Source organism: Pithys albifrons, chromosome 1 (assembly GCF_047495875.1).
Source record: "Pithys albifrons albifrons isolate INPA30051 chromosome 1, PitAlb_v1, whole genome shotgun sequence".
In the NCBI taxonomy this organism is placed as follows: domain Eukaryota; kingdom Metazoa; phylum Chordata; class Aves; order Passeriformes; family Thamnophilidae; genus Pithys; species Pithys albifrons.
This window is the reverse complement of record NC_092458.1, coordinates 53,238,620-53,262,969: the sequence shown is the minus strand read 5'-3', so window position 1 is coordinate 53,262,969 and position 24,350 is coordinate 53,238,620. Positions and strand designations below refer to the sequence as shown.

The 24,350-nt window shown below is 35.0% G+C and overlaps 1 protein-coding gene across 6 annotated transcripts in view; it reads left to right on the top strand.

Annotated features, from left to right (window-relative positions):
• PCDH17 (protocadherin 17) overlaps nt 1-18,004 on the top strand; it is a 92,993-nt gene extending 74,989 nt beyond the window's left edge. For 4 of the 6 annotated variants that reach the window (XM_071550291.1, XM_071550301.1, XM_071550312.1 and 1 more), the window contains 2 exons: nt 4,675-4,749; nt 12,812-18,004. In XM_071550291.1, the coding sequence (XP_071406392.1) occupies nt 4,675-4,749; nt 12,812-13,494 (758 nt within the window). In that variant the 3' untranslated portion in view covers nt 13,495-18,004. Of the gene's footprint in view, nt 1-4,657; nt 4,750-12,811 lie in introns of all 6 variants that reach the window. The other 2 variants (XM_071550330.1, XM_071550321.1) reach the window with 2 other exon arrangements.
• The last annotated feature ends 6,346 nt before the right edge of the window (nt 18,005-24,350 follow it).

Genomic DNA, 24,350 nt, shown 5'->3' with positions numbered 1-24,350 from the left:
GTGCCTTGCCTGTGTTTTTGCTGGCAACAGTAAGCTATATAATAACATATAGAGTTCCCCTAATAACACCTAAAAAAAAAAAAAGAACTTACATCCATATAAAATAAGTCCAGCTATGTCTAGCAAATGATTATGTACTCTAAAGTCTGATATGAATAAAAGAGGGGGCACCAACAATCAAGAAAGGAAAAAAATAATAAAAGAAGAATAAATAGAAGAATAACAGCTAAAACAACCTAATTTAACAAAGAATCTAATGTCACGCAAAGAGAAGAGCATAATCTTTACCTAAGTTATTCAGAAGGCAGAGCTAAAATATTGTGATTATAGCCATAGAACAGAGGTCATTGCATGTCTTGCCAATAATGCAAAAATAATGTTACTGAAACAAATCATATATATCCTTAAATTTATTCCTTTTGCATCAGCCATCTAGGTTAGAGGATTTTTACATAGGTAATACTAGGGGCAATTAAGTCTGTTTAACACAGAGACAGATGCCAGATGTATGCATGTAACACTACAAAGGAAGCATATGCATAGTATCAGCTCTACAAATAGTCAGGCTCCCTAGGCACTCAACAGTTTTGAAGCTAAGGGAGGGAATGTTTTTATGTTATAACATTTTCCCTTGGTGGTAGCAAATTAGCTGCCTTGTATCCATCTTCAGCTGGAACTGCAGAGAGTCACTTGAGAGCTTACAAATAAGTTTAGAGCTCTGCTAGACTGTTTCTTAGGTACCTGAGAAGTGGGATATATATACCATGCCTGTGCACAGGAATCTGTGTAACAGGTTGGACAAAAAAAAAGAGTTTAATATTTTTTTCCCTTAAGGCAATTTTTTCTTACCTTAATTCCTTACAGAATTTGTTCAAGGTCAGGCTGAACCTCACTTTTTAAGAGTCTGAAAACTAGTGATCCCAGATATGGGGCTAAAAACTGGAGTCTTTATTGAACATGCTACATGCAATTTAAGGATCTTGCAGGCCAGACATGCTAATAAGGAGGACGGGTTATGGTAACTTATGTTAACTAGAGTATTACACAGGTTTCTGCTTGGTTGCACAATTAGTTAATATTTTCTATAACAGGAATTTACATGGGGAGAACAAAGCAAAGGGTTTCAACATGGTCTGGTAACATTCATCTCAAGAGTCTTTTCTTATCCTACAGCAGAAGACAGGTTAATCTCATGGTAGAACATCAACAGGCCTTGTCTGGTCTTTGGTGATGGGATTTCTCTCAGTCTCTGTGATTATGGTTTACTATTTAAGCTTGTCTGTTCGTTTTCTTCTGGTTGCTGAATTTCTATCCTTACATCACTTTCAGATAGGGTGCCTTATTTTAGTCTCCTTGGGAATTAAAGTAATAATTTTTTTAAAAGAAAAACAAAGAAAAGCTATGTGTTTATTTGGAAACCCAGAGACTGTATTTGAAGCACCATGCAGTAGATTTTTGGGCTCAAATTTCTCTGCTTTCCATTATTTGTGATACTCAGACTTCAAGCCAATAATAACTGTATAGGTCGCTTGCCTTTACTTTTCAATAGAAAACAAAGCCTGGGAGGAGGGGCACCCATTAAAATCAAGTCATGATGGAAAGCATACATAAAATTCTAAATCAAGTGAATATTATGGTGATAAGTTCCAATAAATGAAGAGCTTGCTTTAAATACCCTGAGAAAGTTGACAGTTATCCACATCTAGAATAGGTTTTTCTGCATTTTGTTGCATGTCTTCCCTATTTCTAGAGGTGTAGTATCTTATCACCTCTACAGAGTAAAGATTTTCTTAGAGGATGTCAATAGACTGATACTGACTGACATATTTTGAATCCTTCTGCAGCTTTAAAGGTAGCAGCTACATCTTTTACTTGCTTTACCAGAACAGTTTTTAACTTATCTAATGCATCACTGCTGTTCCTTTGGAGGGTGTTCAGATAAGTAAGCTGACAGCACAGCTAGTAGAAATTACCCTATCTGCATCGTATTTGGCAGTGATGTTAGTAATTAGTCTGAAGTCCATCTCCAGGACAAAAAATACACTTTTTAGAAGAATATGGCTCAGATTAGGAGTTGATAGACACCAGAAAAATAACTTCTTAACTTTTAGCAGGCTTTAAAAGTGAAAATAGTGAAAACAATGAACTCAAAATGATGACATCTTCAGAAATAGTTCCCAAATTGACAATTTTTCTTAAAGATATCTTTTGTCACATCAGAATACTCTGATACCAATTCAAAAGTTAAAGTTATAACAAATGAAAAGATGACAAGTAAAAAAGTGACTCTCAGTTGAGCAACTGAACTGCTGTACATAAATGTCACTAGCAGGAGAGATTTTTCAGTATTAATGTTGTTAATATCTATAATCTCCTCAATCCTTGAAGTATAAGAAAGTCATCTGGAACTTAGAGTTCTTGATGAAGGATCTGGGGAAAGGAAGATATGAATATTCCAAAGTCATCTTCACTAAGTGTCTTTCAGAAATTAATTTACTGTTCATGAAAAACCTGAAAATATGGTGTTGTATGTGTTTATATGTATAATTCTCTTTGCCAAACTAGTTATATTTAGAAAGTCAGATTTGAAAAAGGCATCCTTAATTAGCCTTTCTGATTGATCTAATTGGAGCACTATCCAGGCAGAAAGTTAAGTAGGATAGCATTATGAAACTCAAATTTCTAAGAGAATGGGGCTTCTTCATAAATTGGTATAAGGGTAATCTCATTCTGTAAATCTCTTTCAAAGGTAGTAATAAAACACAATACCAGCAATCTGTCTAGGGGACCATCTAATCTTACAATAATGAATATGTTACTTAGCATGGGGAAGATTCTACAGGAAATTCTTAAATAATTTCTTTTTTCATAAGAATATATTTCTCCATCTGTATGTCCAAGTCAGAGTTCCTTAAGATGTCTGGACAACTTCAGGGTTTTTCTGAGAGCAGCATCATGAAAAGTGTTCTTCCCCCTGTTCTGTCAGATGCATTGTATCTCCCATGAAGTCCAAAGTATATGACCCATTTATGACATCAGCCTTTTGGAGCAGAGAATCATACCCAATAGGCTTTTCCATTTATCTGTGTAAAGCAGACATGGTCTCATTATGGCTGTTAAAGGAGAGTTTGAATGTAAATCTAGGCATACTGGTAGGAATGTGGAGAAAAAGCCTCTTTGACCAAAGTGGCCAGATTTTGAATGGTTCAGCACCCATATAGTCTTCGTAATTATTTTATGAGACTTTGCAAAGGAATACAGATAGTATTTGAAAAGCTTTACTGGACTGGTTTTGCTTTGGAAAAAATTAGCCTCCTACACAGAAGCCGACAGATTTGCATTCAACAGAGCCTACCTATAGTCAGATGTAAACAGAGCCATCAAAAGGACCTAGAAAAAGTTTTCTTCAAAAGCCTGTCATGTCTCTCTCCTCAGTAGCACCCTCCTCAGTCAATGTCTGTAAACAAGTTGTCATATCCAAATTCGAGGCAAGCTTACAAAGCAAAAAGTTTGGTGCCTTCTAATTAAAAATTTGTATACTGAGATAACTGGCAACCAGTGAGGAAGGTTCAGTGGTGCAAAATATAGCTAATCATTGGTGGCTTGATGGTGTGACAGATGGGGATTACTTCTTTAAATTATGGAGCTTTTATATTGGTATTTTCAGGAAATGTCAATAGCGTGATAGTATTTTCATTAATGTTGTCTTTCCATTCATTGCTTTTGTTTGTCATAATGACTTGTTACCTTTTGTCTCTAACTATACAATCTGTTAATACTTGTATAGAATGCCTCACAGTGGTCCTGGTTAATGACTAGATTCCTAAACATTGCCACAGTACAATATGCAGTGTTTACTAAATATTGCCAATTAGATATGTAAATTATTGGTACTATAATTATGACTAGCTGACAATAAAGTTAGTAAAAAATATGAATATCATGCAAATTATGCAAATGGTTACACAAATCCTGTTAGGTTTCAAATTTAAGAGTCATTGCATTTTTAGATTCTAGTGCTGAAACAAACTCATTGAAAAATCTGTAGCACTGCCTTGATCAAGAGTAGGAAAATATGTTATACTAAAAGTATGCTTTCTGACAGATCCACAAACCTGTTCTCATCTGTTAATTACTGCAGTTTTGTTTTCCTTCCTTCTCAGGAAACAGATTTGGGGCTCTACAACAATGATTTACAGTTTATAAATTTGCTGTATTACTAAAGTTTCCAAGTAGCTTCTCAGCTAAGTGCAGCGCTGGCACAGCCAGCCTTTGTGTATTTTGCTTACTGCAGTCCTGGGCTGGGGAGAGCTTCTTATGGTGGGATGGGGAAGAGATCAAGATGTCTTTTCATGGTGTCATATGGTCTTTTCACTGCAAATTAGAGTCAGGGCCAGTCAGCTTATAAGCAAACATTGGAAACCAACTTCTGGGTGTTCATTCTCCTCTTTCTCCTCTGGTAGGAGTAAATGAGACATTTTTTTTACTAGTCAGACATTTTCAATTCACTGCCAACTATGAACTTGTGTGTTGGTACCTCTGAGAAGCATGCTGAAAAATTTCAAGGGTGGTGAGCTGTGTCTGGGCCATAAACAGAAGTTGAGTTTCTGCTGTGGAATTTTTGGAAGCAGAGCCTATCCATGTCTGTGACTCACAGGTCTGATTTGCCTCCAGAACAGCAAGGCAGAGGCCAAAGACCCATTGTTGGGATCTGTGGACCAGCCCGCTGTGAGGATGGAAAATTTTCAGGTAACACATTTTTCTCTTACTTTGTCTCTAAAAATAGTTTGTTATTGTTGTTGAATTGTAAGCATGAAATTAAAGCATACTTTTGTAAGAACTATATTATATGTTCCGTGTGGTCCACATAATCCTGAAATATTCTTCCATATTTATTGTTTGAGACAAATCTGAACTAGAATTAAATCCATAGGCCATCATATTTTTATGGCTTTTGAAGTGTTTTATGCTATGTAAATATAAAACATATATTGCCTTTATCCTTCCTTCAGAACACAAGCGAAATCAAGCAAACAAAATCCCAACAACCAACAACAGGGAAACTGTGTAGGGATTGTAGACCTCAGAAACTTGTATTTATATTATTAGGAAGAGACCATGAGATCCAAGGGGTTTAAAAATGTGGCAGTCCACTCTCATTTTACTGCCAGTCATTTTGCTAATCTGAGCTACATAATTGCTTTCCCTGACTGAAAGGAGCCTTTAAACAGACAAGCCAATATAAATACTCAGATTGGAGACAGCTCTGTTTAATAACAGCAAGAATGTGTATAGAGGTATTTGTTTACCTCTGCTCATTTATGTCAAAATCAATTGTAATTAAATAGAAATCCAACCATAGAACTAGTACTTTAGCTGATTGTTCTCAATAGAAGTGTCATATAGACCCAGTGTTTAGGACATGTCAAAGCACACATTATTTTTCTCCTGTAATAAGCATCTCCTTATAGTCATTTTGGTTCTTTAGTAAAGGCAATTAATTGCCCATTACAAACTGGAAAAAAAAAAAAGTAAGCCACTATTTCATATAAATGATGAGAGGTTTTCTGATCATATTTCAGGAATTACCAAAGTTGTGAAAAGCAGAGTTAATTACATTTTCTGTTAGATACTATGTGGCATTTATTGTCCATCTGCTTACACATATGTACAGAAGATAAAGATCTTTCATGTATATTCAAGGTATTAAAATATAAAATACAATATTATTTTATTAATCTGAAGAAACTACTGGTGGTCCTTTTTTATTTTTTGCATAGAATCATAGAATGGGTTGGGTTGGAAGGGACCTTAAAAATCATCTCGTTCCAACCCCTGCTGCAATGCATGGACAGGGTCACCTTCCACCAGACGCTTGCTCAAAGGCCCATCTGACCTGGTCTTCAGCACTTCTAGGGACGGGGCACCCACAACTTCTCAGGGCAACCTGTTTCGGTGCAGCACCACCCCCACAGTCAAGATAGTGTGGTTTTGATTAGACCAAAGAAATAAAAGCTACAGAGAATTTTTCACCTTGTTTCATTACAGAGTGAATTCTAAATGGAAATATTTTCAATAATGAACACAAATTCTCAACATCAAGAGTGAAAAGAATGATCTCTTAGACAAGTCGGTGTGAACTCTGTGCATGCATTCATAGGCACATCCTTTCCTTTGTAATGTGAAACAAGGGGCATCAAATATGTGCATTACTGTTAACCCCTGTAACGCAAAGAAGAATAGAGTATTTCAAAAGTGAAGGTATTATGAAACATCATGCTTTCAAAAAGAAGGCAGAGCATACATTTTGAAATGGGTTCTCCAATGTTTGGGGTTTTTTTGACCTTCTAGTTGATAGTCATCCCAATCAACTGAGTCAACGGACAAAAAATCCCTGGCAATTAATGCTTACTTTTTAGTTTCCATATATAGAAAGGAAGAAAAAAAAAGATCAGTTAGAAGAAGCTGTTTATGGAGTAGTAAAAACTAGATGTCACCTGTTGAAAGAGAAAAAAAGGAGTAAATAAGTCAGATATCTGAAAAATAAGCTTTCCTAGGACAATTAAAAAAATAACAAAAGCTACTGACATTTTAAATATTCAGTGCTATTCATCTACTTATCTAGCCATATTCTTATGTAGCTTTTATCAATGAATATATGGTAATAAAAATCTACATTTTCTAATATTTTGTGAGTAAAACATTCTTAAAAAGGCATGGAATTGAATGACTATTTACAAGGTCAACTCTTATAAATTATAATGTTCCAAAATCTGTCTGTCTTGTTTAACTTCAAATAAAATTTGATAAAATAATTTACACGTTTTGTGAGGGATCTACTAGGTTAAGATTTAGGTCTATGTCTAGATATTTATCCAGGCTTATGTATAGGGGAAATCAGACTTCAAATATATGTAAATGCAATTATTTACATAAATATAAATAAAAGCATATACACATGTGCCTTTACATCTATTTATAGTTTGATTTCCCATATACAGACGTCTGGACATGTACTAATGAGTTATATGGAGTACTTTGATACAGTGTGTAGTGTTCATCTTATAAGCATAGTACCTGATATATTTCCTGGAAATGTTTGCATGCTGATGTTTAGTTTTCATTTGTTTTTCTGCTTTGTCTGAATGTGTAATTTAAATAATTAGAATCCAATTAAATTGCAGAAAATACTGTATTTATTGACTTCAGTTGGCCACACTGAGTCACTGTAAAAAAAAAAAATAAAAATTCTTCAGTTTCTTCTTTATTATCATTATTCAGATTTCATGTAATTAATGAGTCAAAATAAGATATCTCCATTTTAGCCATTGAAAGGACACACCTGTGTATAGCATTAATTAATTACCTTTATTATGCAAATAAAAATCAGTACCCATAATTAATTGTTCACAATATTTCTAAGGAAATCATAGAAAATTAAAGATATCCCAATAAAAGTGTCTATTTCTTTTAGTTTGCTATGGAAAGCAGATGTTAAATATAGCTCCTATAGAATACAATATGTAAGATTTGTTTTATGTTGCATCAAAAATACTTAACTTACATTGCATTTTATAAGTTGCCAATAACTTTCATCCTATACCGTCTTTAAATTTCTATCCAGAATACATTTGCTACCTAGACAACTGATGTTTACAGATAGCTTGTTTCCTTTTCTTTCTACGGCTGACAATTTAGCAGTTCTATTTTAGTGTATGTTCCCTCCAAAGATCAGAAAACACTTCTGACTGTTTACCCTTAAAGCTCTAGAGACAGGAAAACCTCTAGACTGCTTCTGTTTACTGTACACACATGCACTGTTAAGGGTTTATTTTCAACAGGAGGGAGACAAATACAGAGATAAAGAGTGATGGTGCATATCACTCTACCAGCACATCTTGCTATACAACATAGTGTATGACCTCTTTTACATATATATATATATATATATATATATATATATATATATATATATATATATATATTATTTTTTATATATATATATATCTCCTTTAAATTGATTTTGTTTTATCGTATGTACTAATTTGGCCCTTGGTGGTGATAGTTCATGTTGTGTTTGTAGTTTCTGCTACTAGTACAAAAGTCCCTGTTCAATTTTCTTCACCGTCTGCTAGCTGTAGCAGTCAAAATTACAGACTAATGGTGAGACAAGCAGCTTATAATGTATGATAATCAATACTCAAAATCCATTACCTATGATGTGACATAAAAGCATGAAGTGAAAAGACACAGTTTCAGGGCTAGAGCTCGAAAGCTCATGCAATGTAGATGTTTTTCAATTCAAGGTCATCAGTATTTCTTTTTTCTTCTTTTTTGGCTTCATATTTAATTCAGTCCCTGCTATGATACCCAGGGAGCAGAAATGGAAAGTTAGTCAATACTGAGAGTAGAAATGCAAGTACAAAAACTGCTTTAAGAAATGCAGGAAATGAGAAGGAAGATATGGCATGCAATTTATATATAACATACATATGCTATATGATATGTATCTCTTTTACTTAGAGATTGCCAGAAAACTTTGTATTTTTTTGGCAGTAATGAATAATGTAAACACTGTGTAAGGCTTCACCTCATACCAGTGTATGTACGTCTGTTAGATCTAAAAGTTTTAATCTTCAAACATAACTTTGTTGCAAAAAATTAACCTAAAGAGTCTTGAAAAATCTCAAACCATAGTTTTTGGCACAGTACTGAATACCTAGTATAGTAAACTTCTTTCCAGTGACTGATTACGTCTCTGATCTTTACCTTGCATCTTGAATTTGTTTGTTTCAATCTCAGTTTAGGGAAACATTTTTTTTTTTTTAAAGAGAAATACAATTCATTTCAGTTTTACAAAAAGGGTCAGTGTCAATATAGAATTTTCCAGTTCTATATTTCATATGCACATATATGTTTTCAATGTAGATAGAATTGTGTATAAATATATATGAACAATTATTTGGTGTATTTTAAGATAATATGGCAGAGAAATACTACCAGAAAGACAGCAAGAATTTCCCTTCTACAGATGGCCTTTTTTTTGTATAATGAAATTGACTGTAATGTGTTGAAATCTTCCAGTGTTTCAGTGGTGGTCTCCCAGCACAGTGTGAGGTCTTGACACATTAAATATGATTAGAAAGTTTTACAGGAAGTGCTACATACAAAGGATAGTCAAACCTACAAAATAAGATTTAGCTGGAAAGCTGATTGCTTGTTTAGGTAAACCTTTGAAAGTGCCAGAAAACTTTACTCAGCATTGTTGTGAATTCCATATCCGCAGAATAATTTGAGATACATTTAGGGAAAATCCTCAAGAAGACACCTACTATTAGTCCTTACTATATAAGTTCACTTTTGAAGCTAGAGGCTGAATTTACCACAAATCTACTCCGAAGGATTACGAGGATGAGAAAAAGAACAAAACTATTTAATAGAAAGCATTTGCAAAATCTAAACTTCTAAATTAAAATTGGAACGTTGGAATTGGGGCATTTTTTTGTTTATCTCTGCTGGATTTCTGTGATAAAACATAATCAAACTAACCTAGTATTAACTATTGCCCATCGCGTGCTACAGCTCAGAACTTAAAATATATGGATTTGATTTGATTTGTTTTGTGGAGTTTTATGAGTTTGGCTTTTTTGTTTTTGTTTTTGGAGGGGTTGTTTGTATCTTTCTTTGTTTTGGATTTTTTTGTTTTCCTTGGTTTTCATTTGGTTATTTTTTGTTGGTTTGGGTTTTGGGGGTTTTTTGAGGGAGAGTAGCAGTTTCAATTGTCTGTTTTAAGCAACAGTTGCTTTATGCTGTAGAAGCTCCAGAAAACGAGTTACAGGGAACTTTAGGAGAGGTGAACTACAGGGTAGAATGAGGTGTATAGCTGCGTCCTTTATTTGTATGGCTCCCCTTTCATTAAGCAATTGCCACACATATGTTCTTTCCATGTTTATGCATACCGATGCTATCTCATTCAAGTGAAGTAAAAACAAACACAAGAAGGTTAAATCTCTACCTTAAACTCTTTTGTGTTACAGTCCCAAGGTTGGGATTGTCTTTAACTTTTGCTTTTCATCATGATAGTTCTAATTTTTATTTTATACTGAAACCAGTGCGTGGATTACTTCTCTTTGGAGCTCAAAGAATCATAGAATGGTTTGGGTCAGAATGGACTTTGAAAGATCTGCCATGGGCAGAAATATCTGTTACTAGATCAGGTTGCTGAATCCATCCAACCTGACTTTGAAATCTTCCAGTAACAAGGCATCCACAATTTCTCTGTGAAATCTGTTAAAGTGTCTCACTGCCCTTATAACAATGAGTTTCTATCTCACATACAGTCTAAATCTACTTTCTTTCAGTTTATGCAGCCCAGGACTCAATTGGCTTTCTGGGCTGTGAGAACACACTGCTGGTTTATGTTCAGTTTTTCATCCACCAGTACCCCTAAGTCTTTCTCCACAGGTCTGCTCTTAATCCATTCATCCCCCAGTCTGTATTGATACTGGTGAATTCTTCAGCCTAGGTGCATGACCTTGCAATTCGCCTTGTTGAATCTCATGAGGTTCACATGGTCCTCACTTTTTAAGCCTGTCATAGTCCCTCTGGATGACATCCCTTCCCTCTAGTGAATCAGATGCACCACTCAGCTTGTCATCCAAGGGTGCACTCTATCTCTGCATTGTCTATCCCATTGATGCAGATACTAAATAATGTTGGTCCCCATGTAGACCCTGGAGGTTTACCATGCATTTCTGGTTTCCACTTGAACTTTGAGCCATTGACTGCAACTCTTTGCATGTGACCATCCAGCTAGGTCCTTATCAATCTGACAGTCCATCATCAAATCCATCTATCTCCAATTTAGCAGCAAAAAATATGGTACAGGACCATATCAAAGGTCTTATGAAAGGCTTGTCCACTGATGCAATCACTCCATCATAGAGGGCCACTAGATTAGTTGGACACAGTCTACCCTTGGTGAAGCCATGTTGCCTGTCCTTAATGACCTTCCTGTCTCCCATAAATTTTGATATATCTTCCAGGAAGGTCTGTTAATTGATCTTTTCAGGTACATGCATGGGGCTGACTACATTTAAAGCCTTTATGTTACATTCTTTTCCTCAACAATTGCTCCATTCTGGTGTCCCTGTACAACATTCTCTCTTGTTTTTGATGTTTTCTTAGGGCTTACACCATACTTAGATTTTAAAGTCTTTAAGGAAGGGAGCACATATACAGAATGACATTTTTCCACAGAACTGTATTACTAACAAATATCAGTTCTGAGTAAATTATCTCATCACAATTTAACTTATCGTTATGACATAACACGATTTCACTTAAATTTAAGTCATTTACTTAAATTTACTCATATTTTTTAGAAATGTGAACAGTCAAAAGTGTTTACACTATTGGATTCTCCTAGATCACCTTTGGTGTTTTTGTCATGTTTCTGCAGCGCAATCATCCATTAATCTGATGGTGATATAAGAATACAAGGATTTAATTTTCTAATTTAGAAAGATGATGATTTCTTAAATTTTTCTTATCTTTGGGTCATGTTTGTTCTGCTTTTCTGAAGATTTGTTGTGTATGTCTATGTATCTGTGTTTCATCTTGCATTTAAAGATATACTAACATGTTTTTGTCTAACTGGAATTCCAGGCATTTCTTCTAATACTAAATTACTCAAATAATATTAATATTGAACCCATCAGCCCATTTTGTGAAAGAAAAATGCTTAACAGCTAAAGACCAGTGTATAGCTAACTGAAACCTAGACATGACAAAAGGATATATTTTTTTTCTTATCCCTGATATTCAGTTAGAGTCATGAGTACAATTATAAAATAGTAAATGTTGGCCCAGACATAATCCATTCATGTAAATGACAAGCAAGTTAAGGTTTTTAAAGCAGAAAGTTTTCTTTGAATTGTAGAACAGCAACTATCAAAATTTATGTTCTAAAAACATGGGAAAGAAATCTCACTTAACTATATTCTTTGAAAGAAATGGACTATAGAAATACTATCTGAAAACATTATCAGTTCAAATAGTGTGTCACAGCTTATCATTCTTCTGAATTGTATGTATTGAGCAAACTCATTTTCACTTACTTGTACCAAAACAAAAAAGGGGAAAACTGATTATATGATCCATACTCATGTCTAATAACATTGCAATATGCACTTTCTGACAAGCTTATATTTAATGCATACTGATGGAAAATTCTAGTTCTCTGTTTTCAGCAGGAAAAGTAGGCTTTTTAAGAAAACCTTTTTATTTTGTGACTGTCACACAACATAACAATTATAAATGAAATGGAGGTGACAAAAGTTTCAAAACAGCTTCCTGATTTTTATAAGTGTTTGTATTTCCAGAAAGGCATTCATTGCAGTTATTTGATTTGAAAAATTAATCCTTCTAATTCCTTTAGAGTTTCTTAAGTACTATTCACTCTTTTTCAGGATGAGTTTTACAGAACAAAGCCTAACAGATTTCTGCAACAGATTAGTTTACAGATGAAGCTCAATTCCACTGAGAACGATTCTGTAATGACCCCTTTATATTTCCATTGGGCTGTGTGAATGCTTTTTTAATATGTAAAGAACAAGGTTAAATAAATCTATTGTCTCAACTAACAGGTTTATGCAAACTTTCTGAAATATTTTAATTATAGCTTCTTCTTTTTCTCCATAATTAAGAAACCAGATGTCAAGCCCATCATGTGTTGATTAGAGCCTATCCATTAGTTTAAACAAATCCACTTATAATTAGAGTTTTTTTCTCTTTCTTCTTTGTTTTGCAGAGCAAGAAGAATGTGTTAACTGCACAGATGAATGCAGAGTGCTTGGTCATTCTGACAGGTGTTGGATGCCACAGTTCCCTGCAGCCAGTCAGGCTGAGAATGCAGATTATCGCACAAATCTCTTTGTACCCACAGTTGAAGCTAATGTTGAGACTGAGACATATGAAACTGTGAATCCCACTGGGAAAAAGACTTTTTGTACATTTGGGAAAGACAAGAGAGAGCACACTATTCTCATTGCCAATGTTAAACCTTACTTAAAAGCCAAACGTGCCCTGAGTCCTCTGCTTCAGGAGGTTCCCTCAGCATCGAGCAGCCCAACCAAGACATGCATTGAGCCTTGCACCTCAACAAAAGGACCACTGGATGGTTGTGAAGTGAAATCAGGAGCCTTGGCTGAACCAAGCAGCCAGTACTTGTCAACTGACAGTCAGTATCTATCTCCCAGTAAACAGTCGAAAGACGCTTCCTTCATTGCATCAGATCAGATGGCTAGGGCCTTTGCAGATGTGCATTCCCGAGTGAGCCGAGACTCGAGTGAGATGGACTCTGTTCTGGAGCAGTTAGACCGTTCAGCCCGGGATCTAGGCAGGGAGTCCGTGGATGCTGAGGAAGTTGTGAGAGAAATAGACAAGCTCTTGCAGGACTGTCGGGGAAGTGACCCTGTGGCCATCAGAAAGTGAGGGGGAAAATAAGGACAGGCTGGCAGTTGTGTTTCTCTTCTGCTGATTAAAATAAATAAATAAATAAATAAATAAATACCCTGATTGTAACAGAATTAACAGGAATGAAGGAAGACCAATGCTGCTTTAAGGCTTTTAGTGAACATCTGAAGTGCCCACAAGTATGTTCTTTTCACTGCTCTTTCTTTTTGACAGATAACACTGGTTTCATTTTGACCAAACTTCCATTAGGACAGAGTCAAGTACACACCAAGAAAAAAATGAAAGAAGGAAAGACAGTGCCATTTTGACAATCTGATAGTAAAGTGTGAGAAAAATGGAATGGAAATGCATCTGATACTTTAAGACTGTCCTCAAATAGCTGATGCTGACTTTACTGTTTACGTATAAACCCCAAGAAAAACAGGGTTGAATAATGCTGATCTGTGGTGAATTTCCAGCAGTCACCACAGGCTTCTACTGAAAGTCTTATAAAGAGTTCTTGTTCTAGTCCAAGTGACACCAAACATTAACATTCATTTGTGGTACAAAGTTATTTACCACAAATATGGGAAAATAAAAGAAAAAGAAAAAGAAATAACAATAAAACAAAAAGATCCATTCCAGAACATTATTCAAGAAAACATATCCTGATCATTAATGAAACACTTCATATCATATTAAGGTTAAATGTAAAATGATATAGACCATCTTGTCCTGCACACACATAAGATAACTCACTTGATAAAAAAGAAAAAAAAAATAATAGCTATTTAGCATTTTAGTGTCCAACAAAGCTATAAATAGTTAGTGATAAGTTTAAAAAAATGGAAACAAAATAAAGTTGTTTTTTATTAAAAAAGAGTTACCTTAAGGGTAATACAGAAAAGAAATTAACATTATTAACACTTTTTTATTCATTTGTGGACACTAAAATAGCTCAGGAAAGTGAAAATGTCTTAGACATCCACAAAAATCACATGGTCATTTAAATGTGCAAATGTAAGAAAATTCAGTGTGTTTACATCAAATGACATATTTTTATTGATTTATTGCAGATTCAGTGCATATGAGCCAAATTGTTGAGTGTATAAGAGCTATATTGTGTATTTTATTAAATTAATATATAGTTGTGTTGCAAAAATATTTGGGCTTATATTGTAAATGGCAAGTGTTGCCTCAGTAGCTGTCGAACTCTATGAGTTTTGTTTTTTCCTGCTTCCTTTTCCCCATGGAATATGGGAAGCAGCGCCTCAGAGCAAAGTCTCTTGTTTAATGTATGGTCTACGAAGTACTGCAGTACATAATCTGTTCAAAATGTGTTTGAGTGAGCTGATGGAGCTAACTGAACAGCCTACAAAGACATCCATCAGTCATGGTTATGTGCAAGTCCTTGTAGAAGTTTCTATTGCAAACCCATGTTTAATAACAAAATTTACACTTGAACCAACATCTGGAACCTCCTTGGGTTTGTTTTTGGTTGTTTTTTTCCTCCAAAAACACATGCAGCCAGCCTGTTTAATGTAGGGTATTTGATTGACTTCTTTGGAGATGACACCATTTTCAAAGCTTTGGTATTAAATTCATAGAGCTGCAAAATATGTCAGTGCCAATGTGGCATGAGGAGTAATTTTATGTTATTCTTCAGAATGTGCAATTGCTTACTGCAGTTCTAGACACTGCTTATTTTGGGTTGTGGTTTTAGTTTGACTTTCACTTGATCTGAAGAGTATTTTCAGAATAACTTGGGATATTGTTTCTACTTCTTATTGTTTTTTCTAAGACTGTTTTTATTGCATTTGAAAAATTCAAAATTACTTTCAGGTATAACTTAAAAAACAACCCATGTTCAAAATGAACTTGCACAGAAAAAGAAAAAACAGAAGAATAAAATTACTAGCTCAGGATTTGTCCCTTACATATTTCAAATACTCTGATGGAAATACCAATATGGCACATTGTTTAAAATTACATATTTGGTTCATTAAATTTAATCTGTATTATAAAAGTATTTTTAAAAGAGGTTGTCAATCTGAAATACCAAAAGCCATAGTTTGCATCAGGTCAAGAAAGAAAGTTGACCCAACAGCCTATTTTGGTTTTTGGATTGCATTTAGATGGTGGGTTCAGCTAATCAGTCCTACAATGAATTGTCTTTGGGAGGCAACCATTCCAACAGTTTGCTTTTAGCTCCTCCTGTTAAAAAAAGCCTACTATCACATGTGAAGAAAGGATCTTGTACATGTCTATTCAAGTTACTCTCCATGTTTTGGACAATTTATGTATCTAAAATGTGGTGTTGTCTGTGTTATATATTTCTTTTTTTTTTTTTGGCCAGGAGACTCGAGATCGGTTTTGCTTTAGAGCTTGATAGCTTGAAATACCATTGTGGAGAGGATTTCTTATTGTTTGATCAGTCTTTTATACGTATTTCTGTGGTGCCCATCACTTCAGTGTCAGTGCACCAAGTCTTTAGCTCTGCCAGTGAGATCCATTATTCAGCAAAATCTAAGACAGTATATAAATGCAGTCAAGTGATGGAGATTTGTGTATTTTATAAATGATTTTAACACTGAGTAACCAATTGTACAATTCATTGTATGTTTCTGAAGACATAAAACCACAACATTCTGAGAAAGGGCTGTGCCAATGTAAGAGGAATTTACCTTAAGGCTCTCTGTCACTAGTGATTTACTAGCTTTAGCTGTTTAACACATTATCTGTATTTAGTAGTGATTATTTATTTACCACTCTGAGGTAATTCAGAATTCATGACTCACAGCTTTATAGAAGAGTTTAGGAAATCTTGCTTTTATTTAATTTGGCTTACAACAGCCTTGTGTTGTAGAACTCTGCCATACTGCTTCAGTAAGAATATTTCCAGTTAAAAAATCTATTTCAAAATTTAGAATGGATGCACAATGAACCAATAAACCAGTAAAGCTTGTACAATGGGAGCTTTGCTGGTTTAGTCAAAATCAACGTGATTGCACGTGAAGGACATACTGCACATGAAAGAATTTAAAAAGTGATTTTTTTGCCACAGTATCTCTAGTATCACCACTGGATAAAGAGGCAGCAATGGAAGGTAAAGTTTAGGAGTTATTTCTCTCATTTCTTATATATATGTTTTATGAGATTGGCTGAAAGTATCTGCTGCAGGATTATAAAGAGAATATTGGAGTTAAGAGAGGCAAGTTAAGCAAGTAATAAATTTGTACTGTACACTGTGAATAGCAAATAAGGCATTCTATATATTTTTAATTAACAAAAGCCAGAAACTGTGAGTTCCTTATAAAACTGGCCAATCAAATCAGAAGTCAAAATCAGACCCTCTTTTTTTTCCTTTTTTTTTCTTTTTTAATTGGTATATTTTTCAGAAAAGAGATTCCCCTGAACTGTGATTTGCCACTTAAGAATATAGGTTTCCCAGTCCAAAGTACCCCAGAAGACAAACATTGCTCACAGTGGAGCAAGATGCATCATTCAAACAAGCTTTCATGCTGCTTGCTGTCAAATGGAAGGGAAATTGGTGAAGTCAAGGAGGAGTCTGAAGCCAAGCATAGCATATACTTACTCATTATTATTTGATTACTTTCTTTTGACATCAGGTAGTGATATTATTGCATTAATTTAAATGGGAGTTTTGGCTATCAAGATTTGTTGATTTGAAGTGTAATTGAATGAAATCTGATTAAGGTTTTGACTTCTCTGGCCCAATTATTATACAGGTTGGCATTCTCATATATCAGCCCCTGTCTCCCCATATGGCTCAAAGTTGCACCAATGACTGGTGAATGACACAAAAAACCCCAAACAAAAGCAGCATACATTGTATGGATTTTCTCAACCGCTATTGTTTAATGGCTGTGTTTAATGTGACCTATCTGGAAAATGAGGACTACGAATAAAAAGCAATTACTAATAGTGGTGTTGCCTGCTTTTGCATTCATTAACACAGAAGAAATGTGTTAAACACTGCATACCACAGGGAGCCTGATGGTAATTACTTTGGAAAAGCAACTTGTGGCAATGTGGCTGTTACAGCTAGTTATCAGTTTGCCAAAAAAATGACAGTTCCTGCTTCATTTATTAGAAATGTGTAACTGTTTTCTCTCAACAGGAAAGTGGTAAAGAGTTTTCATCAAGCTGGGTAGGTTTATCTTTTCAGCAGCTGATGCACTGAATCCCTACAGGCTGTTATTTGCTCATAGAATGATGGAGCTGAATAAAGGATATTTTGGTTTAGTACACTGGTTTGAGTTCACCAAAAATATTATAAATGGCGGCATAAGTTCTCAAAGACTGTCAGCCCAACAGGAGAGATCAAAACACTGCTTAAGTACACAAGTGGAGGAAAAAACCCTGAAGAATGCAAAGGGTTGGTTTCTGACTGGTTTGGTTTTTTGGTTTTTGTTTGGCTTTTTTCCCAAATGTGTCTTTGAAGAGTCTGAGTAATTTTATTCATGTTGCTGTAAACAGCATGACAAATTGCTGGGAAAAACATTACTAAGGCTTATGTCTGGTTTCTTTGGGCTTTTTGTCTGTTTTTGGTTTTTTTTCTTGTTTGGTTGTTTTGGAGTTTTTGTGGGTTTTTTTGTTTGTTTTTGGTTATAATTTAACACTTTTATTAACCTCCTTTGTTTGATTGGTTTTTATTGTGTTTGAGCATTATGATCTATCCCTCAGAATATGTGGCCTTCTCTGTTTGCTTCCAGGGTGATTGTAGCAATGACTTACCAAATAGTGTGAATGAAGCCTGTACACTAGATTTTTGGGATTTTGGGGAGGAGTTGGTTTGGCTTTTACTTGTGTGTTTGTGGTTTTTTACCAATAATTGAGTATATAGGCATCACTTTTGACAGCTAAATAGAATTGTAGTTTGTTCAGAATACTACAAGTATTATAAAGATAGGTGCTAGTTCTATGGACAGAATTACCTTTTGCCCGTTGCATTTTTTTCTACAATTTAGTAACAAAACCCACCTGCATCTAGTTAGATGGCCATCCTAGGCACAGAAATCCAAAATTATTTTCTCTCCTTTTCCCCACTACATATATTTGTCTTTCTGTAGGCTGAATTCCAAAATCTAGGAAGCCACTCTCTGCACAGAGTCCTGACAAAATGTGCCTTATGCTGCTGATTGGATCACTGGACATGGGATGTTACTCTTACTGCCTTCAACTTTGTGTAATTCAAAGCTTGACTGGATCCACAGTATATGTAGAACAAGTCATAAACCATCCTGTCTTTTCTTTACCCAGAATACAGTGTCATTGATTTCCCATTTGGAAAGTGGCCAGTCTGTCAAACAGAGATTCTTAGATCTCCTCTAAGCCAACCTCGTATAACTCCTTCAGGGTGTTCACTCATGGGATAAATACCCTATCTTTATCCTTTATTGAGTCTAGGACATGAAAGTAGCTGAAAGCTTATTTCTTCAGTAAGTAATGTTTCCCTAAAAATGAAATTTCTCCAGTAGAAAGGACAACTGTCTGCTGTATGCATAGCTTGATTTGTGAAAGGTCACCTTAGTTTCAGTAGTGCATGAAGAAATGGATCAGAGAATTAATGAGCCATCTAAGGATTTTCTGAGATGTATATTCCATAATGCATATGTTATGATTCAGGGAAAAAAACACAGTATCTTGGTTTATTTATTGCTGATTGTTTCCAGTAATGCCTGGCTCACAAAAACATTTAGTTCAAATTTTGGGGAAACATTTTTCTCTCTTTGGGAGACCAATTATTTTTAATATTTTGGGGGGGTTTTGTTGTTTGGTTGGTTTTTCCCTAAATGTATACTAGTCAAATTTTTGGCTTTTTGTCAGTTTTTAAAACAAAAATAGTGTTCCAACATGGTTCCCTTGTTTAGGTTCTTTACGCTAGAGATAATGACTTTTATTTAGACAAGACTGTCTGTAAACATTCTGAAATTTATCTTGGTAAAAGTTAATAGTATAGGTGCAGCTGAAAACATACATTACTGGACAACAGATTCAGATTTTTACCTACTGGGGAATGGAATAATTAAAATTCCATTTCTGAAAACATATTTTATTTAATATATTGAATACTAGGTCTGTGGGAATTCTGTTACAGTGCATCTCCTGAATTGCTGCCAGAGAACTAGGGGAACAGTCAGCCAGTAATCCTCAACTTTTTCCGAGTTAAAAGCAACATTGAAGTTGCCTCTGGAAATCAATTGATTGCTAGTGCAGAACTGAAAACATATTTTCACTATGTTTGCAAAAAGAGATACTCCTTAACAAATTTACAATTACATTTTGTAATAACTGCATATTTTCTATCTTTTTAAGGGCAATCACTTACAGAACTCTTTTCAGAGGTTTGATTTGAGAGTGATAGTAAAATGGATCACCAGGCTGACGTTAACATTGAAATGGAAACACCATAACTGTCTGACCATCAGAAAGTGACCTTTATCTATTTCTGTTATTACTGTCTATAGGAAAATGTTCCATGCATATATTTTTTAAGACTTTTACAACAGGCATCAATTATGATGCTGCATGCTATAATGATTTCTTCAAGTGTCCCTTTTATTAGTCACCACTCCTTACATATGTAAATTTAAAATTCTTTACATTGAAAAGTTATCTAATGTAGAGAATGTAGATTTTTCTCTCTCTTCAAAGATATTTCACGCTTCATACCATATAATAAAAACTGTTAATCATAGTATTTGTAGATGAAACCTCCACTTATTTCTTAGAACTCTTTGGTTAAAATTCGATTAAAGCTTCTAAGATACTCTAAAATATTTTTATTTTCCAATTATTTTCTTATCTTTTTGTGAACAAATTCTTTTTTCACTGTTGGGAGTTCAGTGGGAGATCCTGTTAAGAGGAGAATCATACTTAATAAACTGGACAGATCTAACTAAGGATGTTTTCTTGATAACTCCACATATAGCTATTTATTTAGTAAAAATTATTTTTTTGGATTTTTTATACTGAAATTATGAGAAAAAAATCTGATACAGGTATTCTGGATAACTAATACATTTAATATCCTCTAACTATATTATGGTTCATAGTAGTGGTATTTCATTATGAGTATATGTTTAGGAATGGTCTTAGACAATATGAGAAATTGTATATACTGTGAATACCCTTTGAGTTTCCATGCTTCAAGCTGTATTGGCTATAGGAATAACTTTCTGTTCCCTTATGCCTCGTTCTAAATTGAGAACAAAATTAATATAAGCACTGCTATATCATTTAATAAGGATTTGTATAATACCAAGTGAATATAGTAAATAGATCAGAAAAGAATACATGTGAAACTATTTTAACCTTACAGTACCATTGTATTATAAAAGATTTAGAACAGAGATTAGCAACTGTTAATAAGCTTTTATCTTTGACCATAAGATAAGCCTCTTAAAAGCATCGAGGCTTTGCCTCAGTTTAAGGTCTGTAATAGTAGAGGAAAGCTCCAGAATAAGAGTACTGTTCAGACTCTGTGTTTCTTTCATGCTGTCTTCTAGAAGAGACTCCTGAGGTTGGTAATTATGTGTCCATAGTAACTTTTACACTTCCATGGGACAGTGTAGGTACATCAACCAAGCTCCCCGGTGTGTGCCAGCTCATTGCCACTCAGCACTCCAATGTTACCTTAGCAGAGTCTGTTTAGGTGACTCATTTAGGGATCCAGTATGGATAGAGAGTGCATTTTTTTTTAGTACATCTTTCTGTACATGTCAAAGTAAGGCAGAGCAATCATTTCAATGAAAAAGAACATCTACCTTTTGATAAAGGAGGAGTTTTTGAAAAGTAGTCTCCAGAATCCCCCCCAGGGGAGAAAAAAAAAAAGAAAAAAGAAAATAAAAGAAAAAGAAAGCAAAATCAAAATGAACAAAAAAACACCAGAAAAACAGCAAATATAGTCTTGCTTGTGGACACTTTTCCCTCCACAACTCAGTTGAATAACACTGTTGATGACTATGAATCTACCACCAATCTTTTCTAAATACACCTGTTCCAGTGGACTAAATAGGAGAGAAGAACGGAAGATTTAGAAACCCAAGTAAAACCTGTGTGATGATAGCAAGCACATTCAGTTATTTAATTTCCAAATGGATCACCTTTCTCAAAAGATTTGTAATTCTGCACTTACTAATAACCTCCTATGGACTGCTAAGTCATAAAATGGCTGCAATTCAAAAGTTAATGTGGCTGCAGGTAGATATCAAGAAAGAGAAGGAAAAGGAATGCTATGCTTTAGGCAGACTTCCAGTTCCTATTACTTCTTATCCTTTTAGCTGAGGTGAGGTGTCAGGGACCATCATTTACTACAGCAGTAGAGAAGTAGAAACAATTGGAGAACATCTGAATCAAGTACTCTCGCTCAAAAGGATTTCATAGAGATTTGCCAAGCTTACTCTGGGATCAAGCATGTAAACCTGAGACAGTTCTGCTGATAACCTGTAATTCCTATAGTCTAAGGTGATGTTCACATCACCTCCTGCCTGGAATAATTCCAAGCTTCTATGGGCAATGACAACATTCAACTGCAAGGAGCCACCAGGTGCAGCTGCCAAATCTTGAATCCCATTGCTTCTTGTAAGTGGATGCCAGCTGTCCTCATTCACTTTATTTCCTTCATCCTGAGTGTTTATAAGATATACTAGCAAATGCTAGTCAATGTTTCCAAGCCTTGAAGGGTGGTCTGGAGAAAGACCAATCCTTGTTCAATGCATGTGTTCGTTAGCACAGAATGCTTTGTTGCAGCCAGATAAAAATCATAACTGTGTTTGAAGAACCACCTGTTTGTTCAGTTTGGGAATGTCTTTAATTTTTTTTGTTTGTTCATTTCATTGTATGAATAATCCAGAAAATTTTCAGCATCAGTGAAGCTTAAAGTATGTTCATTTTTAAAAGCAGCATAAATATTAACCACAATCACCAGTCCAGACTGAGGATTTTATTTGGCATAACATGTACAACTATGCAACAATTATGTAAAAACTGAAGTTATTATGGGCTGTAATTAATATACTGTGTTACCAGATGACTTGAAGCACTTTGCTCAGCATCCTTAGTTTTAAAGACTGCATGTGAATGGTGGTAAAATGTATACTAAATTCAGTAAAGCACATCAGCAGCCCTAGGCTTTCTCTTCTAGTAGTGACTGGCATTGGATTTTATTTCTGCTGGAATCTTGCTATTAAAAAAAAAGCAGTGTAATTGCTGATTTACCACCACTGCTTAATCTAATTCAATTCTTAGTGGTCCATTTGCATAGTGGAATTTGCATTTTATTTCACAGAAGATGTTATGACTCCACCTGCCTTAGTTCAGAAAGGGAAAACAATAGTACAAGCAAAAAAGTGACAAATACCTTTACTAAAACCATTTTAATAATGAAGGGGAAGGCTACCTGTGTACCTTCTTTGTATCATCAAGAGTGGATCATCTTTGCAGGTGAATTAAAAGTGCACCAACCCCTCTCACTTTCCTCAGTTCTCCACTCAGTTTCTGTTTTACTGCATTTTCACAACCCAGAAGAAGTAATTTTCAAAAATGCTTTTATCACTATCCTTTTAAAATTTTATTCATTGTGAAGACTTGGACAGAGAATGTGCAAAGACATATGCAGGTGTATAGTGCTTTATCAACCTGTAACATCACTAAACATACCTGTCTTTGTATTGACTTGAACCTTATTGAGACACTAGAGATCATAGACAAATTATAAGTTATCGCATCCTGCCCAGAGTGAGGTGATAAATAATAACAAATTAAGGATATTTTTGATTGACAGTTTATATGTATTTCATGATATTTTTGCACTTCCTTCAAAGCTCAAATCCTATGGGTGACAGCTGTCTTTGTAAAGGTGACTCAGTACATTCATTCACAGAGTCCCTTAACAGATGGAAAGGTCTTTGTTTCCCAGGGAACACTGACAGGTTGTGATTTCCAGAGCTTTTAATAATTTTAAAAAAACTTATACACATCTGTCAATTACTTGATTCAGTGCTGTTAATAATACAGCAATCTGAGAATGACAAAGTACACTTTCCTCTTCTTGAAATCACGATTTCCATCAAGACTGGAAGCATAGAACAAAAACATTTTTGAAAAGCTGAGGTTTTTTCCCAGACAAATCAGTATGAGTGTATTTGGGCTGGTTGAGGTGGAGTTAGTTTTCCACACAACAGGCCTTTGTAGCACTGTGCTTTACATTAGTAGCTAGAAGGATGCTGGTAAAACACCAATGGTTTTGTAACTCATCATTACTGTCTCTCCGACATTCTGCCCTCTCACTCCCTGCTCTATATTATTGGGATGGGACATAGCCAGGACAGCTGACCAAAGGAGTAGTCCATACTATATGACATCTCAGATATAAAAACTAAGAAAGGAGATGGGAGGGGAGGTATTCATTATTTATGAGATTTGTCTTCTGGAGCAACTGCTACATGCACTGAAGTCCTGCTTCCCAGGAAGGGACTGGGCATCTCCTGCTGATGGAAAGTAGAAAATAAATCTTTTGTTTTCCTTTGCTTCTGCGCATGGCCTTTGCTTTTGCTTTATTAAACTGTCCTTATCTTGATCCATAAGGGTTTTTTCATCTCATTTTCTCCCTCTTCGGTCCTGCTGAAGAGTGGACTGATAGAGCAGCTCGGTGGCCACCTGGAGTCCAGCCAAGGTCAACCCATCACAACTAGAATTTATAACAACAGTAAAATTATATTTTCATAGTACCTGTCCACAGAGCTTTTTTCCTCCTCTCTAGAGCTACAGTGAAGCTATAAATCATTAAAACATACAACCAATAAAACATGACAAGCTGGCATCACACAAATAATTAAAACCAAAGTCACAGTGCAGAACTGATATTTTCG